Source organism: Apostichopus japonicus, chromosome 13, assembly GCF_037975245.1.
Source record: "Apostichopus japonicus isolate 1M-3 chromosome 13, ASM3797524v1, whole genome shotgun sequence".
Lineage (NCBI taxonomy): Eukaryota > Metazoa > Echinodermata > Holothuroidea > Aspidochirotida > Stichopodidae > Apostichopus > Apostichopus japonicus.
Window position 1 is genome coordinate 24,192,892 of NC_092573.1, and position 19,765 is coordinate 24,212,656.

Sequence of the window (19,765 nt, forward strand, 5' to 3'; positions counted from 1 at the left end):
GGCAGTACCAAGACAATCTTTAGTTGATTTACCCCGTTGGTTAAATTATCCCACAATTAAAGGTTGGTCATTTAAGATCATTTGTTTTGAACAGCCTTTTTTTCCAGGAGTGTAGGGAGGGGGGTGGGGGTAGGTGGGGGTGTTTAAAGCAAAACGGACAGCGAATAGAATTCTGCAAAAAGATAAACAACATGCGCATAGCTGCACATCCCATATTTAATAATTCCAGCAAATTTCAAGATGTTTGTGAAGTTCTGAAGTGGTGTTCCAGTCAGTTTTTCTGTTGGTTTATTACCTTCATTAAATCAAAATAAATAAATTGGAATTAAACATTTAAAAAAGGGGGTGGGGGAATTGTTAATAACAGGTCAAAAACCATGCAATGTATGATTATGTCCCATTGAAGTACACAAACAAACTAAACTAGTGATGATATAGACATTTAATACTACCTCATTTTGAGTTTGATATTTTGTTGATGAAATGTTTATAGGAAGATGAGAAAGCAGAAGCTGATCAGGAAAATGAAGAGGAAGAAGATGAGGAGGAGGAGGAGGAGGAAGAAGAAGAAGAAGAAGAAGAGGAGGAGGAGGAGGAAGAAGAGGAGGAGGAAGAAGAAGAAGAAGATGATGGTGATCTTTGACCTTCACTCTGAAAAGTCTTTTGTCTATTGATTTTTCCAAATCATTGCTGTACAAATCTGCCTTCAGATATATAAACCTAAATGACGGCAAAGAAGGGTAAAAACTTTGTTTGGAAGATTGAGACCTTCGATTAGAACTACTGATAAGATCTTAGTGACATGTGATGTGATTGGAGGGAGCTTCTAAATAGAGGTATGTGATTGGTGGAGCTTCTACATAGGAGGAATGTGATTGGTTGAACTTTCTACATAGGATGGATTTGACTGGTGGAGCTTTTACATACAAGGGATGTAATTGATGGAGCTTCTACGTAAGAGGGATGTCGTTGGCTGAAGCTTCTTCATAGGAGGAACATGATTGGTCGGACCTTCTACATAGGAGGCATGTGATTGGTTGAACCTTCTACATAAGATGGAGTTGACTGGTAGAGCTTCTACATACAATTGATGTAATTGATGGAACTTCTACATCGGATGGCTGTGATTGGTTGGAGCTTCTACATAGGAGGGATGTGATTGGTTGAACTGTCTACATAGGATGGATTTGACTGGTGGAGTTTCTACATACAAGGGATGTAATTGATGGAGCTTCTACATAATATGGATGTGATTGATTGGAGCTTCTACATAGGAGGGATGTGACTGGTGGAACTTCTACATAGGAGGGATGTGATTGTTGGAGCTTCTAACTAGTAGGAATGTGATTGGTGGAGCTTCTAAATAGGAGGATTGTTATTGGTTGGAGTTTCTACAAAGAATGATTGTGATTGGTTGGAGCTTCTGCAAAGGATTGGTTGGAGTGAGGAAGTATTCTGGGGATCAAAAAATCAATCATGTTAAGACAAGCCATAATACCACAGAATGGATAGTTTAATTTGTCAGCATACAGTTGTAATCTGTGGGTTGATTGGTATTAGGTAAACAAAGGTTTTTGCACAAATGTCTTAAAAAGCTTATAAAGTCAAATCTTTATTGAGATTTTGTAATCACACATGAATTTACATGACAGACAAACATTCAAATAAGCTCTCATTTAAATTAGCTTTACTCTGTTTGTTTTTCTTGGTGCTATCTCACAAAATTGTGATTTTTTTTTCCTTTCTGAAATGACAGTGTTTTTGTCTTTAGTCAATACTCAGATTGCTGCTTTCTCCTGCAACCAAGGTGGTAGAACTCCTTGACATCATAAACAGAAAACTTCTTTCTTTTATTTCTCGGTTTCATAAGGTGAAGACATTCACTGGCAATGACCAGCCTTCAGAAGGAAACTTTGGAAACTGGTGTTGGCGCTCTTGCATTTTAGTTTGTGAGTTTTTCAATAGTATAGGTTTCAATAAAAAAGATCAAATAGTGGTTATTTGAAGGAGTTGGAATACTTGTAAAGCCAGCTGATAGTCAGTGCAACAGTGAAGTGATGGAAACTGATTCAACTTCGATTCTTACCTTCAATGTAGGCCAGGTTAGGTTCTGTGCAAACTGTGGTGGATCTATTTAAGGTGTTCAATCATCTCGGCCTACTATTTGGTCAAAATGTTTGCCCCATTCGCAGCAGAGTACTACCATAAACGATTGTAGAGTTAAGGATCCGTTTGTTAGGGATCGGTTAGGGATCAGTTAGGGATCGGTTAGGCACATGGAACGTGTAATGAGGTTTTGAAGGTATTTGCTGCATTCATTTATCACAACACACAGTTATAGTACTGTGTCCATGCTTTTCTTCTCATGATGCCTATACTTTGAAAACTGTGAAACGTATTTCTCAAAGATCTTATGTACACCTGTCGGATGTGGAACACATTATTTTTTTTCTTCTTCCTCCAATTCATTTGATTTTGACAGTTGGAGAGTAACAAAAAATGAAGATATTTGACCTCAGTCAGTAGTTGAGAGATGGTGGGAAGCAATTCATAACAGATTGCCAAATTTAATACCTTTGTTGGCAAAGTAGTTCTACAGCAGGGGGGGGGGCAGGTGCCTGCGACCAAAAACTGTTTGAATTATATTGACAAAAAAAAAGCAGCTAATTAAAAGAGCCCTACAGCCGATTAATGTCATTGTTGTTCTTCAGATCTGGACATGAGGGTGCATGTACTGCCTGTTTTGTAGACATCCATCGTTTGTGTGTTAATAATCAAACTTCTTCAAGCCTGTGATAATAATAAATATACCGCATTGTCAATAGAAACAGAATGTAAATTTAAAGGAAAACAGATTATTTTTGTTACGCTGTAAGAAGATGAAATGTATAAACATAAAATAATAAAACAAACTAGTCGGTGAGGTTGTTAAGTAAAGTTATAAAAGGAGAGTACAGATGTTGAAATATACATATTTTTTGTGTTTTTTTTTTTACTGTTATTTGCGAAACATGTTCGTTTCAAAGGTTGCACCAAGTGTATTGTTTGCGGGCAGAGTCGATCTTCATAGCTATTTCACTAAACTCTATTAAAAGATTCAAAGTTATTATAAAATGTTAGTGTACAAATGTGATTAAAGGACACTTACAACTTTGAAAGGAAACAATTATTGATTAGATTAGATTTCAAAATTTGTCAAAAAGGAAGATTTAAAAGATTGCCAGAAAAGAAGAGCGAGAAAACTTGATTCATTGTTATTCAAGGCTTTTCCTTTAATATCACTTTGTATAGTTCAAGCTTGCCTGTACATGTTCCTTTCATTTCTGATATTTTATACTTGAAAGCATCTTGGCTTATATCAATTCAAGGTTGTTTTTTTTTTCTTTTTTGCTCTTTTCAGTTATATAACAAGCCCTTCATTTGGTCTAGACTGTACATATCTGCAAGTCAATTATCAAACAGTGTGAATATCATAACTCGTATGAAAGAACTAATCATCATCATCATAACTTCTGATGTATGCGAAATATCAGAGTGGATTAAATAGGTCTTTGTCGAACCTCTGAGCTACGTTATTTCCAATTTCTAACATATTTTAAATCTTCTGCTGCGGTAAACTGTACATCTGAACATGTGTCAGAGGGTTACAATCCACACAGACCTGACAAGGTTGTATTCAGACTATAGGTGAAAACAGAGAGAAACAAACAGGTATCAATTGATATTTCCTGCCCAAATGATTGGCAATGATCAGATATGAGGGAAAATTAAATCATTTAAATCGTGGGATGGATCGTAACAAATCGAACACAATATCCAAGTTGCTGTGTAGAGTCAGTTTAGCTGCCATTCTATGACCACTGGATATTATAAAACAAAATTTAAACATCGGTATCCATAGCTTGATATGTCAAAAAATCTTGGTGTAGAATGCAAGAGACATATTTTAATTTCTAGCGCAGAACGAATGTTGGTCACTCTCTCAATTTTTCCAACTTTCATGTTTTACAAATTTATATATAACTTTGTGATGCACTTGGTTTGGTAAATCTAACCCAGTGAGGAATCTTCCTACTTACTCCGGGATTAGAACTCTGGGTCTCCAGCTCTTTATACAGATCATAGGCGTAGGAGGCGGGGTGAGGGGGGGTAGCAGCCTCCCAACCTAATATTTTTGTGAAAATTTTGGCAATATGCTGAGAATTTTTCGGGCACCTACTGAAAGAAAAATGAATTGCAATGTGTTTGTCAATGGTTAAACTTCTATTATTATGATCATTATTGTAACGACTTCCCCAAAAATTCTAACCAATATGTAGAATTTATATAATATGTAATAACACTACGGCAAATGATTGTATGTAATTGGCATGGGATGTAAGAACCGATGCATGCCTATATGATATGCACATTAAAATGTTAAAGTCTCTTCTCTTTTGGTTGATATATTCAGTTAAAATCACGGTTACGCATGTTGAGTTGAGACGGGAGATCATTCGGATCAGATTAAAATCTGGACGATGGATATTAAAACCTCTAATGTAGTTTGCTGTTGGAATGGACGGTACAATGGGATTTATAACAGGAATTAAGGATTGTTTATCAATTAACTCTGACCTGCGTCTGCGTTACAATTTGTTGTTTAGCGTTTCAAAAACATATACAAAACCCTTGCACAGCAGGATAAATGAACAGTATTGACGTTATTATTATTATGTAGAATGGCTGGTTATGGAATCCAGATTTTACTGTATATTCACACAGATTTATTTACAATTCTGTAATTATTATTTAAAAAAAACATGCTTGGTGGATGATTAGCCATTTTAAGTTGAAGTAGTGAATATATTTCAAGTGCAGCTCATTATAAACTAATACAGAGGTGAAGCCATGGAGAGGGTGCACTAATACTGTATTGTCCCTCCAAACACCAATATGTGACTTTTAATTCTCTAGTGGGGATTTATCTGAATTTAAGAACTGATTGAAAAAAGGTTATGGACATTTTTCATTACATGGAATTAATTGAAAAATGGAATTAATGGATATAATAGAAACATCGTAAAATTGAGCCATGTTATCATTCATGCTTTAGATGTTTGAGACAGGCAGATTTATGGCATCTGCACACAAAAGTAATGATGTAGCATGTATTGACATATCATAAAAAGTTACAGCTGATGAGTACTCATCCACTTGCTATTGAGCAATGATTTTGGAAGGAAATGACAAAAGAATGAAATTGTAAAAATGGCTGCTATCATATTAGTACTGTATATACATGCTATAGTAAAGAGCAGAATATCTGTGCTGCATTTAATAATAATAGACACAGATATCTCAACAACAGACTCTTTAGAATTACAATACATATTACCAGTCAGATATGAAAGGTTTGAACGTCTTCTGGTATCATTAAAGGGATAGCTCATCATGTATCAAATTATCGATGGAATTGAAAGGTATTTGAAGTCAGTGATTTTATTTGGGGATGTGTCTAAAACTAATCTAAACGTGCACACAGCAAAACTTGGGTCTCTAAAGTGAGTGAGCAGAATTGTTTGGTAAAAAGTATGTTTATGTTAGCTATTTTTTAGCCAAACCACGGCTTGGATGGTTTCTTAATTTTTTCAAGCCGGGTCATTGAAACAGATTTATGTTTTAATCAAACACAGCCAAGACGGATTTTTCAGTTATTTGCATCAGATATGAAATCATTTGTAAATTTGAGACCGGTTTGCGATATATGATGGTATACGGTAAAATAGCGAGAGTAAAGGGCATGAATGTTCATTTAAAAAGATAGATGTGATGATGATCTCGCTTGGTTTGCTCAGTGGTTAGTTCTGTCCTTCAGCTATGAAATTTCAGAGATGGTTTGACACGATTCCGCCAGAAATAGAAAGAATTTTACTCGTCAAAGGTCGGGAGTCAGACTGCTCAAAGCATGCCAAACTTTCCCTGACTTTGGGCAAGAGCTGAAGTTTACTGTATGATTCTGCTCAATGGGTGAAATAACCTTCAAAAGTGTCTCAAATACAAAATTTGATCTTTGGCAATTTTTGCTGGTTTCTTAATTAAACTTGCAATTGAAAAAGTGGTTACAATTTTACTTAGGAACATGGCAACTAAAGTGTCTGTCAGTTCAGCTAGAGATGTATAACACAGTACTCAAAATTAGGGGACACACAAAGTTAGGGGACACACAAAGTAAGGGGACTCACAAAGTTAGGGGACTCACAAAATTAGGGGACACACAAAATTAGGGCACACACAAAGTTAGGGCACACACAAAGTTAGGGGACTCAAAAAGTTACTGTGCAACACCATAGTCTAGAAATGCATTTAATTCTGAGCACTGGTCAACCTGTTACCAGTGAAATTATTCTCTGTTCAAAGAATTATCTTCGTCTTCTCCCCCTCTCTCCACCTCTCTCTCACATTTGTGTCAATATCTGGGTGGATCTTCAAATGAAATAGATTGTCTGTAAATGATTATCAAATGGTAATTAGTTTTCTCGTTAGGGAAGGCATTAATCGTTGATTGGCATGTTTGTTCCTTGTGTGAACGGCATTTCATATTCAAAATTGTCCCTGGTTGATGTTAGCAATTCATATCACACAAAACACTGAATTAGTCTTACCTGTTATGTATCACTTGAATTTGGAAAAGCAAAAATAAAATAAAAAAAGGTTTATTAAACCATGGATGAGATCTAAACCAGGAGATTGAAGTTTACAAATCCTGTGCATTTTCAACTCATTAATCCTGTGTTAAGTCTGTGACCCTACATTATATTTTCTTCTAAGCGTGTACTAAAAGTACTACAATACTAATGAATAGGTTTGGGTGAATTTTATACATTTAACTGGTAGTATCTTGTTCAATGTCTGTTCAGTTTGCGCTAAAAGGACTATGTTGTGCTACTGTAACATGAGTGTAAAACTTGGAGAAATAACAATATCCCATTATTATCGCTATTATTATGATTTTGGTTAAGATTGGTAATTTAATGCTTGCCGAAAGGGATTTATAAATAATGGTGATTGGTTAACGAATCACACAAAACTACATGCACATAAATGAACTATGGAAAATATAAAAATAAATATATTAATTTGCTTTTCTTTATTTTCTTATTGTTGTGTTCTGGCTTTGTACCTCACCATCTTTTGCGTGATTTAAATATGGTTTTTGAGTCCTTGTCAAAGGCAATCTTTGTGCAGTCATAATGTGTGTGTATGGGGGTGATTCCTCATGCAAGAGGGTAACTCCAAAAGTGTGGTGTAAATGAACCTTTATGTAGTTTGTAGATCACCTCTGGTGAGTGCAAGAACCGGTAAGTGTTGGAGGTCAAAGGGCAACAGAGGTCAAACTTTGAATACCTTATAGATGTAATAAGTCAAAGAGTGCAGCTTGGTTTACCAGATACCTTTGGTGAGTACAAGAAGGCAACGGTAAGTGGTGGAGGCCAACGGTCATTTTAGGTCAACTTGTATCAAAATATGATAAACATCGCAAAACCAAAGCTTTGATAACTTTCAAACAGTAGATCCAACTTATTACAAGAAACCCATTTGCCTTGTGTGGAGGTCAGCTGAGGTCAAATTAAACTTGGCAAGTTCATGAACCTTATTGTACTTATGGTGATCAAACTTCACAAGGTCATTTCAACAGCAGAAGAACTAAACCCCTTGTGATTATGATCATTTGAAGAGCTTATACGCTTAATTCAATTTAAGGGCATTCCGGAGAGGGCTTCCATTTGCTACTATATTGCTTTATGTTATGCAATAGTTCTAGCGGTATTCAAGTGTGTTTTCACTGCAGTATGCGGAGCCTGGCCTACCAGTCTTTATACAGCCTTAAAAAGAACGACTTTGTTATATTGTGTTCTTTATAGATATTTTGTCGGTCGAGTCCCACGCCAGTACTTGAGTTAGTTATTTATTTCATTTTAGTTATTTATTTCATCAAGTTCATTTCATCAAGTTTATTTCATCAAGTTTATTTCATCAAGTTATTTATTTCATTATTTTATGCTATACCTGTTCGGTTACGACGATCGAGTAACCGTTCATTGCTCTAATGGTATAAGTTATTTCAGGACTATACTTGAATCTCATCGGGTATTCTTAGCTTGAAAACTCTCATCTGTGTTGGTGTATGCACTTTCTTCCTTCCTTCCCTCTCGCTTACTGTTACATGGGTCATTACAATATGAATGTTATCTATATGTTACTGGATTGTACATTATTTGTGCGGTACGAGTACGTCATACCCTTTGGCATGAGTATACGAGAACACGGCTCTAAACGCGAGTACGTAAACTCAAGTCTTATACCAAGTATACTTATATTAATTAAGATTTCCAAAATTGTGTTCAAATGCATCATGAGGACGAGCACACTGGCAACTATACTATAGGGGCCGCGAGTACTTGCCCTCTATACCAGACTTAGTCTGCTGGACTATTTATTAGAGTTCCCTGATTCATACTCATAGTGTGATCATATTTATATATTAACCGTCCCACATATGATATGCAATATGATCGGACGCATTTACAAGAACGATGACAAACTCAACCAACAACAATACACTTACCGATAGACGTATACATACTAATAATAACAGTCGGCAAATTAGATCCTGGGGCATAATGTAAAGTACATAAACCTACATTGGGCGACCCACAGAATCTGTACATTCATAAACGAGAGTTCAGGCACATATAGCTTATTATAAAGTGTTTTTAACTCACATATAATGGTATATGTTACGCCAGGTTTGCTATAGGGATATTCTGACGATATGAATTTTTCAAATTTCGTAAAATGTTGTGAATGCATCTGGCAACAGTGAATTTTTACATTATGCGAATACATATGTCAATGTAATCTGACACATGTTGATTTCACACTATAGGCGCACACATAAACGTAACATATCCAGCGGTGTTTTAACCCGGAAGCGGATAAACCCCACCAAAAATAGAACAGCAGATAACAAACGAATGTGTGCCTTATTGCCATCAAAGGGGATTTTTTTGAATTGCAACATCATCCGAACATCGTACGATATTTTCCGCTGTGGAGAGCAGCATCTTTGTGGACTTTGACCTTACATTGCAATACTTGTGCCTCTAATCAAATACAAAGATAACTAGCTGTACAGGTTGGGTTTATGACTCATTAATGGCTGTTATTGTTTAATCCACTAACAATTCACAATAAAGACACATTATTTTACCATGTAGACACCGTTATTAGGTTAATGTATACAAAACTCCACTATTACCCATTCTTTGTTCCAGACCCTCTTTGTTCCCTCTTTCCCGCGCCCGGCATAATTCAAACAATGTATCCTCATAGCAGGCTGTAGTCTGCATTTGTTTACGAATGCGACGACTGTTTTTCCCCTGCCTCTGACCCCTTCCGTCCCCACCCCATCGGACACAAATTCAACTTAGATGGCTCTTGAGCCAATTAAAATAGTTGTTGTAGATCTTTTCCTGTGGGAGACTAAGAGGGCGGGTAACGTGGGCTGGAAGTGTTGCGGAACGTTGGACGAGGTAGAGGGGTTTGGTAAATTGGTTCAGTTGCCCATCTAAATAAAAGTTCTTCCTCGTGCTTATATTTAGTCACCCCTCCCACCTCCACAGATGTTATTGTGAACTGTGACTTAAACAACAACAGTGTTGCACCGAAATATGTTGCAAGCACCAAACTTACGAGTAGGCATCATCATCAGTGAAACCGTTTTGCCTCTCTCACACTGCCCCGGCCCCGATCCTTATAAGCATGATGTCATCTTTCTATACCTACGCCGGTAATATGACACTCCACAATACCCTGGGAATTATCTGGAGGATTTGAAACAAGAAACAACGAATCTAAATTAAGAAACATTACGTCTGGACATTCTAAAGTAAGGAACATTACATCACTTTCTACACAGTATTGACACTTTCGCAATTCGGTGAATTACCTATTGTGCAATAATGATATACGGAACCCCAGTAGTGCCGTTAAAACAGTTAAACAATTGCAAGCTATAACTGGAATTGTGCGCAGTCAATGGCGAAGTGAACCAGTAAATTTTATGGAGATCTGTCAGTAGTAACCCCCTTCCCGACAGATGTAAGACTAATAATTTGATTCATTCATGATACAAAACTTATGGAAAACTCAGTGTACGTTCGCCTGATTTATTCATTGTCGGAAAATAGATCTCAGGTGACCTACTTTAGTGACATTATTGCGCATGTTTTGATTCATCTTAATTCTTTTTCATGATTCCATGTTGAAGAGGATGAACAAAATTACAGATGGTTTAAAAATGTGGAGGATTGAAGATTATTTAAAGGGTGTGAAGATTCGCGCAAAAAGAATCGTCTAATGCCGGTAGTCTGACCTAGTTTCGAATGAGGTGTAACAGACTAGTGTTGAGACACCACCATCGATCCCAGGAAATACACACAAAGCTTGCTACCGTCGGCAAGTGACGTTTTGGTCGTGTCGGCTACAAAATACAGACAGTAATGAAACGTGATACCTTGTTATCTTTAGCTGGACCCTAGATGTCCATCGCTGTATCGTTTATACACTGTGCTGTGGGTATAGACCGCAGCTGTGTGTACTGACTGTACACTATAGTGTCTAATTACCGACGGTAGCATGTTGTTTTTTTTTCTTCTTATATATGGGTCTATATAGATTTGGTTTCAGACAGATGTACTTAGGTTGAAGGAGGGTGACGTAAAACTACTTGTATGTGATTTTATCCTAGGCTATACAAACAGGCTAAGCATTTCCTCTCCGCTACTCTCCCCCACCGTGCCAACTTTGCTTGATCGTAAATTTACTTACGCTCCATGGGTATTGATAAATGATTACATTCTTCCATGAATATGTGATCCAATATTTCAATACCGGTTTTGCTTACCTAGTCATCTATTCAACTGTTTTAGCAATCAGATCTTAAAATAATTTTTTTCAGATTCTTGGAAGTACGAATGGATAGGGGTGTATTATGAAGGGTCAACCATCTTCTCCTTCAACCTTGCCCCATTCCCACCCTTGTAGGTCAATTTCTCCTAATAAAAAAAAGAAAAAAGAAAGAAAAAGGAACGATAAGTACTTTGTGTTTGATGGATTGCGTGAGCGTAAAGAACTGTTTTTAGTATCACCTATAACGACAAAGCAAACAAAACAGGTACGAACAAGCTTCCGTAGTCTGGCTTTATGAGCGAACGCATTCTCTCTAGTGACACCTCTTACTACTTATGCCATCTTTTTCAATTGAAAACAAATACGTATTGAAAAAAGACGTTCTCTATCTGCTTAGTCTGCAGTTCGACTTTTAAGCTCTCTTTTCCTTTGTGACAGCAATTGATATCTTTTGGAAAAACAAAGTCAGAGACAATAATATTTATGGAACATGGATGACAGGAATATTAGTATCATAGAAGGTTGCTCCTGTGGCAACAATAATCCGACAAAGTTTTGGATCATAAGAAAACCGAACGACAGGAATGAAATTTGGGGTGTATGTTGCAAGAAGAGAAGTTGTCGGAAGGAATATTTGACTGATAGATTTGCTAACGATAACGCGGAATGTGTAATGATTGTCAACGATGTGCTCCTCTATGAAAATAAACCTATTGCATGTGACCTGGATCCAGATTTTCAAGTGAGACTTTCTCGTGAACGTGTGAATAGCTTGGCAGATGTGAAACCGGGTGACCATGTGGGATTCGACCGGTGTTACTTGATCTGGCACCATGCCATAGTTGTGGAGGTTAATGAAGACGACCTGGTCATTGAAGGCTGGGATGGGTTGAAAAGAACGCAGCGAGTAAGGAAAACCGTTGAAGAGAGTGAATTAACACAACTTCACAAGTTCAAATATTCAGATGTCATTGAACAAAAAAATCCGCCTGAGTTAGTGCTCGCCAGATCAAAATCAAGATTGCACGGGGATGGCGAAGACGCCGGTCTCCCACGTCCATGGGTACTGGAAGAATATGAAGAGCATTATGGATTCTTTAATGCTAATTGCGAACACTACAGTACTTATTGTAAGACAGGTCAGAGTAGTTGTAACCAATCTTCGTGGCTTGGTGCTAAATTGAAGGAAGCATATTCTGTTTTTACTGGAAAATGTTACTCACTTTTGGCTGATTTTACAATAGAAGCCATTGAAAATTTTGCTCAAGAACTAACGGCAGCTGTTGGAATTCACAATTCCCTATTTGAAATGATTGGACTGCTGGGAGTCGTTTTGGTTGAGAGCGGTTCGTTTTGTAGAGCAGTAAGGACTCTTTGGAGGAAACGTCAATGTAAAGAGATAGATGAAGAACAATATCGAGAAGAATTGTCGAAGAGAGTAATCGAGTTCTTGCTGGTGGTTGTAGTCGCTGGTGGAGGAGGCATCATCATTGCCGCCTGCTACTCCCCTGTGGTGGAAATTCTCCTTTCACCGATACTTGTTATTGGAGCCAAAATGGGCGCTAGATTCATCACACGTTTCATCCCTGAGAAAGCTTGGAAAGCTTATCAAGAAACATGGGAACTACTAGAAGATACTCTTTTGAATATTAAAGAAAGATTGATAAACATTAAAAATGGGATAGTTACTGCAGCACAAAAAGCAGCAAACTTTGTAAGTACTGAAGTATTGCCAGCAATATGCTCAGCCTTAGAAGCCATAAGGGAGTTTTTCGCGTGGTTGATCTGCTGACGAAGTTCTGGCATTAATATTTGTGTGGTCTTGACTTGTACAAAGTACTTAACGATTAAGCTTTTGCGTGCCAAAACTTAGAACTATATTGATTGGATGGGAAATTCAAGGAACCTTTCAAAATTGCCAAGATAATCTTTGCTCTTTCAAAATGTCAATTCATAAGCCAATAATTTCAACATTAACATTAAAATAAATATGCAAATATTCTCATCTTGACACTATTGCATGCTTTTATTTTACTAATCAATTATACGGTGGAGAGAAAAAAAGCTGCAAACAATAAGAGGGCATTTAAAGGGTTATTACACATATTTATGGCGTGATTGCCTGACTATTCTCAAATGTGTTTGAAATTGAGTTTGCTTAAGAAGAAACCAAATCTAGTATTATGAATCTTATCTCATGAATAAATATATATATATATATATATATATATATATATATATATATATATATATATATATATATATATTATATATATATATCCACAAGAGAAAAAGGGAATAAAATGATACTTTCATTTCCAACTTTATTACTTAGAACGTTAAATCAGTTACAAACTATTTCGAGCGTTAACGCGGCTCTTCTTCAGTTGCAGTAATGAAATGGAAGAAACTAGACTTTATTGGGATTCTTCCATTTCATTACTGCAACTGAAGAAGAGCCGTGTTAACGCTCGAAATATTTTGTAACTGATTTAACGTTCTAAGTAATAAAGTTGGAAATTAAAGTAATCATCTTTTCCCCTTTTTCTCTTGTGGATATATATTACTTTCCAACACACGCCAACAGACACACACACACACACACATATATATATATATATATATATATATATATATATATATATATATATATATATATATATATATATGTGTGTGTGTGTGTGTGTGTATATATATATATCGAGAATTGTTTATTTTTGTATTATACATTTAGAGATTACTTAAGTGGCTTGTTCAAGTCTAGCTTACATTGAAAGGAGCTTAATGCAGAGCACAGAGCTGTGAACCAGATTTCTTTCAACTTCTTCGCCTTAAATGTAGTCATTGTTCACAAAAATGATAACAGTGGCATAAATCCTAGTTATACGACAAATCGTTCAACATCAGAAGTCATGAATATTGCATTGTGTAAATTTTTGAAAGCCTGCACAACTCCTAGTTGAAAAGGTTTATTTTTGTAAACAAACATCTGAAAGGGTTACTGTAGACTACTCAACTAACTGAATGAAGAAACAATTGTATATGTATCTCTGTGCTTGCCTCAAATGCATCTAACTTCTTTAACTTTCACGAATAGACTGAGTTCATTTAAGAGGTCAGACATACTACCAAAGCATGAATTAAAATTAAATTAAATTAAAAAACATAAGTTAAGCTTTCAGTTTTCTTTATTTGCATGACTCATACAAGGAAAGGACCAAACAGATAAGTAGGCCTACAATTACCCCTTACTCAATTCCTTCAAAATCTCAAATAAATTAAAACATGGCAAATCATCATTGGAGGTTGTCAACGTTTGGCAAATAAATTCTTAATTTCTATCAAACTGTCAAATACAACAGTGCAACCAGTGGACATGATCATTTTTCGACTTTCTCCATTTTTTTATTTGATTGCGCAAGAGTGCAGACTTACTTCCTTTCAAGTTGTTACTGAACTCTTCATGATAACCCCTTTGGCATGTCAGCAAAAGCGGACTGGCGGACCAGCACCGGAAAACGGGGAAATTGGCCCGCCCCCCCCCACCATGTCGTGGGCCCTTGATATGCTAAACCTATTACCATAATATTCATACAGTACAAATTTAGAGGTCACTAGGTCAATACACTAAGGTTACTGTTAATTTCAGATAAAATAATAGGCCTACTTAGAGGTTCGTTATAATACACCTATGCCTAGCACACGAAACCAATATTTGGAAATAAGGGGCCCCATTAAAGTGGCCCTTTTAATTATTTCTGGATATGACGGAGGCAAATTCCGAAATACATGATAAACATATTACAACAGACAACACATATGCTCCCAAAGGTTTGCTTTGAAGGGCGTGTGACGTACCGCGCCATCGGCTAGCTGCATGCAGGCCAGTGGCGTATGCACGGCAGACCACATCTAGGGTATGTGTAGGTAATATACAATATGAGATTGTACTTAAACCGGGCACTTCTATTTTTCACCAGTTCATATGTTAGACTCAACACCTTTAAGTATATTCTTGTCAATTACTTTGTTGTTCCACATTTTCTCTTATTATATATATATATATATATATATATATATATATATATATATATATATATATATATATATATATTTGCGGGGTGGAGGTGGCTCTTTTCGATATGTAAGGGGGAGGGGGGGTGCACTCATGATGAAAATTCCCGGTGACAATTTATATTCTACGCCTCTGAATGTCAGTGATGACATTATTACTCCTTGAACTCCATCCCCTCCCCAACCCAATATGAATGTATTTTCTGCATAAATAATACTGCACAGGTTGCTTACATTGGCCAGGGAGCTGCTACTCTAACGCAGCTCCCTGCATTGGCTATATATCAGATAACATAATGAGATAATGCAGGACTGAAGTGGTAATTGCGTAACAAATCCCGGGAATTACCCTGTATTGTGCAATACAGATTATGCACATACATATGGAATCTCAGAAGTGCCGTTCAATTGTACTTGTTCATTTAACCACTTTAAACATTTGTAGACGCAAATTGACCTGCATGCAATCAATTTGTCTAATAAATGAAATTAGGAAGAATTAATATTTTCATAACAAGTAATCTCCCCGTTGTTAATCCTGCATTATTGTCACAAGTAGATTATAAATACGTTTGTAGGCATCCTTACACCATTCCATTGATTGTCAAACAGAAAGTCAATCACCAACCGGTATAATGTGATGCACGTAGCTGATTGAGGTCACTGTTACTATGTTACTTGGCTTCGGATAACGTGGTGCAACCTTTCTGTACAAATAGTTTTCATCCATTACATACACTTCTGGCAAATTTTAAAGTTTGAAAGAAGACTCTGCATCAGCCTAGACAGAAATTTAGCCGAAATGTGTCCGGTAAGTTGTCTTCAATCAATTTTCTAACTTTTGTTTAAAATACAAGCCATTACACTTATAACAATCGTTCGAAAGACTTGTTACACCAACCATAGTCTAGAACAAAGCCTCAGTCATTTTCATATTCGAACTACAGGTCGACATTTCTGGATTCTCTTGATAACTATATTAACAGTTCTCTCACACACTAAATATATCAAAAAGCAAACTATAACAGTTTCTTAAATCTCATACTCTGTTTTTTTCTTTATTTTCTGTTAAGAAATAAGGGACCAGACTCGAAAAGTTATACTTATTTCTGGTTCCTCCACTTCCACCAACTATATTTGCATTTTCATCATTGCTGTTATAATATATGTTATTATTAATAGTATGCATATATGTTAATTACTAATTTGTTATGGAAAGTAGAAAAATAAACTTCAAACTTCAATCATAGGCCTGTGTCTTCATCATGGCAAATAATGATCACTTACAGTATTGTAAGCTGGGCTTCCTTAAGATAATCGATTGATTGGGAATGATGTAGGCTTGTAAACTAGTCATTTTCATGGTGGACTTTAAGATAATCTTAGTGTTGATGGACATGAGCCATGAGCTACTCTAATGTATCTTCAAGTAAGAGAAACAGTTTGTTGATAACCCTCACCTTTATGCTACGCACGCAATGCGGCGTGTAGCTGAACAAAAAGAACATGGATTATGTCAGCCGTGTTGTAACTACAAGGAAGAGGGGCTGGGCCTGAGGTTGATGTAAGTAATTGTAACAAGAATCATCGCTACAGTACTGTACCTCTTCCCACATGAAAATAGCAAAATGAGGACGGTTATGATAAGGGGAATGCAATTCATAGGTTAATTATCCTGTTTTTTGTAGAGTAAACAGCAGTTTCCATGGAAATAAATGATTAGCTATTATATCTAGACTCAATGACATCATATGAACTATGATGAGTCTCAATTATGACTGACATATTACATTATGAATGGTTTGCTTCAAGCTCAGTAGATTGAAATTTATCCACAGTGATAATCAGTTTATCAGCAGTCTATCAAAGGTCTTGTTTGTATAGAGGAAATAGTTGAGCTATTATAGTAGTATGCAGTTCTTTCTCTTATGCTAACACCTCTGTGGTACAGTAGTACTTAACTAATTATAGTCTGTAATATGTCATGTTATACTCATATACATGATGTAGGCAGGCATACATGCCAACTTAACAGCACACATTTTGCCTTAAATTTTTGTGTCTGTTTAACCTTTAGACTCTTTTTATTCTTGCTCTCTGAACTAGGCGATGTCTTTGCCTGTTGTCTTGATGACAAGTTTCTCAAGCATTGTCTGTACACAGCAACTTACAGACAACCTTTTCATTCATTCCCCTCCAATATTTTCGTTTAGATCCACACCTTAATGTACCTGTAAGTTAAAAAGCAGACACCATTTAATTTACCTGATTTTATCCCTCATTTTGTCCCTAACAGGATTTCATTTCGTGTTTCAACGGCCAAAGCAGTACAATTTCTTTGGAATAATGTCTGACAGGGATATTACAATCGTAGAGGGTTGTTCATGTGGCAACAATGACCCATCAAATTTTTGGATTTTAAGAAACACCCAAAAGAATGAAATTTGGGGTGTCTGCTGCAAGAAGAGAAGCTGTCAGAAAGAATACTTAGTTGATAGATTTGCTAACGAAAACGAAGAACAAGTAATGATTGTCAATGAGGTTCTGCTATATGCAAATAAGCCTATTGCGTGTCAACTGGATCCAGACTTTCAAGTGAGACTTTCTCGGGAACGTGTGAATAGCTTGGCAGATGTGGAACCGGGTGATCATGTGGGATTCGACCGATCTTACTTAATCTGGCACCATGCCATAGTTGTGAAGGTTAATGAAGACAGCCTGGTCATTGAAGGCTGGGATGGATTGATAACAACACAGCGAGTGAGTGATATCATTGAAGAGAGTGAATTAACACATCTTCACAGGTTCAAGTATTCAGATGACATTGGAAAGAAGAATCCGCCAGAGTTAGTGCTCGCCAGGTCAAGATCAAGGTTGCACGGAGATGAAGAAGACGCCGGTCTCCCACGTCCATGGGTACTGGAAGAATATGGAGAGCACTATGGATTCTTTAATGCTAATTGCGAACACTACAGTACTTATTGTAAGACAGGTCAGAGTAGTTGTAACCAAATCTCGTGGCTTGGGACTAAGTTGAAAGAAGCATGTTATGTTTCTATTGGAACAAGTTGCAAATCACTTTTGGCTGATTTCACATTAGAAGTCATTGAAAATTTTGCTCAAGAACTAACGGCAGCTGTTGGAATTCACAATTCCCTATTTGAAATGATTGGACTGCTGGGAGTCGTTTTGGTTGAGAGCGGTTCGTTTTGTAGAGCAGTAAGGACTCTTCAGCGGAAACGTCAATGTAAAGAGATAGATGAAGAACAATATCGAGAAGAATTGGAGAAGAGAGTAATCGAGTTCTTGCTGGTGGTTGTAGTCGCAGGTGGAGGAGGCATCATCATTGCTGCCTGCTACTCCCCTGTGGTGGAAATTCTCCTTTCACCGATACTTGTTATTGGAGCCAAAATGGGCGCTAGATTCATCACACGTTTCATCCCTGAGAAAGCTCGGAAAGCTTATCAAGAAACATGGGAACTACTAGAAGATACTCTTTTAAATATTAAAAAAAGATTGGAAAACATTAAAAATGGGATAGAAATTGCAGCACAGAAAGCAGCAAACTTTGTAAGTACTGAAGTATTGCCAGCAATATGCTCAGCCATAGAAGCCATAAGGGAGTTTTTCGCGTGGTTGATCTGCTGACGAAGTTCTGGCATTAATATTTGTGTGGTCTTGACTTGCACAAAGTACTTAACGATTAAGCTTGTGCGTGCCAAAACTTAGAACTATATTGATTGGATGGGAAATTCAAGGAACCTTTCAAAATTGCCAAGATAATCTTTGCTCTTTCAAAATGTCAATTCATAAGCCAATAATTTCAACATTAACATTAAAATAAATATGCAAATATTCTCATCTTGACACTATTGCATGCTTTTATTTTACTAATCAATTATACGGTGGAGAGAAAAAAAAGCTGCAAACAATAAGAGGGTATTTAAAGGGTTATTACACATATTTATGGCGTGATTGCCTGACTATTCTCAAATGTGTTTGAAATTAAGTTTGCTTAAAAGAAACCAAATCTAATATTATGAATCTTATCTCATGAATAAATATATATATATATATATAGAAACTAGACCTTATTGGGGTTCTTCCATTTCATTACTGCAACTGAAGAAGAGCCGTGTTAACGCTCGAAATATTTTGTAACTGATTTAACGTTTTAAGTAATAAAGTTGGAACTTACAGTATCATTTTTTCCCCTTTTTCTCTTGTGGATATATATTACTTTCCAACACACGCCAACAGACACACACACACACACACCCACACACACACACACACACACATATATATATATATATATATATATATATATATATATATGTGTGTGTGTGTGTGTATATATATATATATATCGAGAATAGTATATTTTTGTATTATACATTTAGAGATTACTTAAGTGGCTTGTTCAAGTCTAGCTGTTACATTGAAATGAGCTTAATGCATTTAATGCAGAGCACAGAGCTGTGAACCAGATTTCTTTCAACTTCTTCGCCTTAAATGTGGTCATTGTTCACAAAAATGATAACAGTGGCATAAATCCTAGTTATACGACAAATCGTTCAACATCAGAAGTCATGAATATTGCATTGTGTAAATTTTTGAAAGCCTGCACAACTCCTAGTTGAAAAGGTTTATTTTTGTAAACAAACATCTAAAAGGGTTACAGTAGACTACTGAACTAACTGAATGAAGAAACAATTGTATATTGATCTCTGTGCTT

General features: G+C 36.4%; 2 protein-coding genes across 2 annotated transcripts in view; both read left to right on the forward strand.

The window, feature by feature from the left end:
- Positions 1-7,118, forward strand: part of LOC139979096 (sorting nexin-27-like) — a 66,157-nt gene extending 59,039 nt beyond the window's left edge. Inside the window, exon 12 of the mRNA XM_071989764.1 lies at positions 494-7,118. Within this exon, the coding sequence (XP_071845865.1) occupies positions 494-643 (150 nt within the window). The 3' untranslated portion in view covers positions 644-7,118. The remainder of the gene's footprint in view (positions 1-493) is intronic.
- A 7,972-nt stretch (positions 7,119-15,090) lies between these two features.
- On the forward strand, positions 15,091-19,229 carry LOC139979098 (uncharacterized). Its single transcript, XM_071989765.1, has 2 exons — positions 15,091-15,838; positions 17,324-19,229. Exon 2 carries the CDS (start codon positions 17,374-17,376, stop codon positions 18,673-18,675), a length of 1,302 nt encoding a protein of 433 aa, XP_071845866.1. The 5' UTR covers positions 15,091-15,838; positions 17,324-17,373; the 3' UTR covers positions 18,676-19,229.
- Positions 19,230-19,765: the final 536 nt, after the last annotated feature.

What these genes read in the sequence shown, in the direction of transcription:
- LOC139979098 (XM_071989765.1), top strand. Translation starts at nt 17,374, where the DNA reads ATGTCTGACAGGGATATTACAATCGTAGAGGGTTGTTCATGTGGCAAC.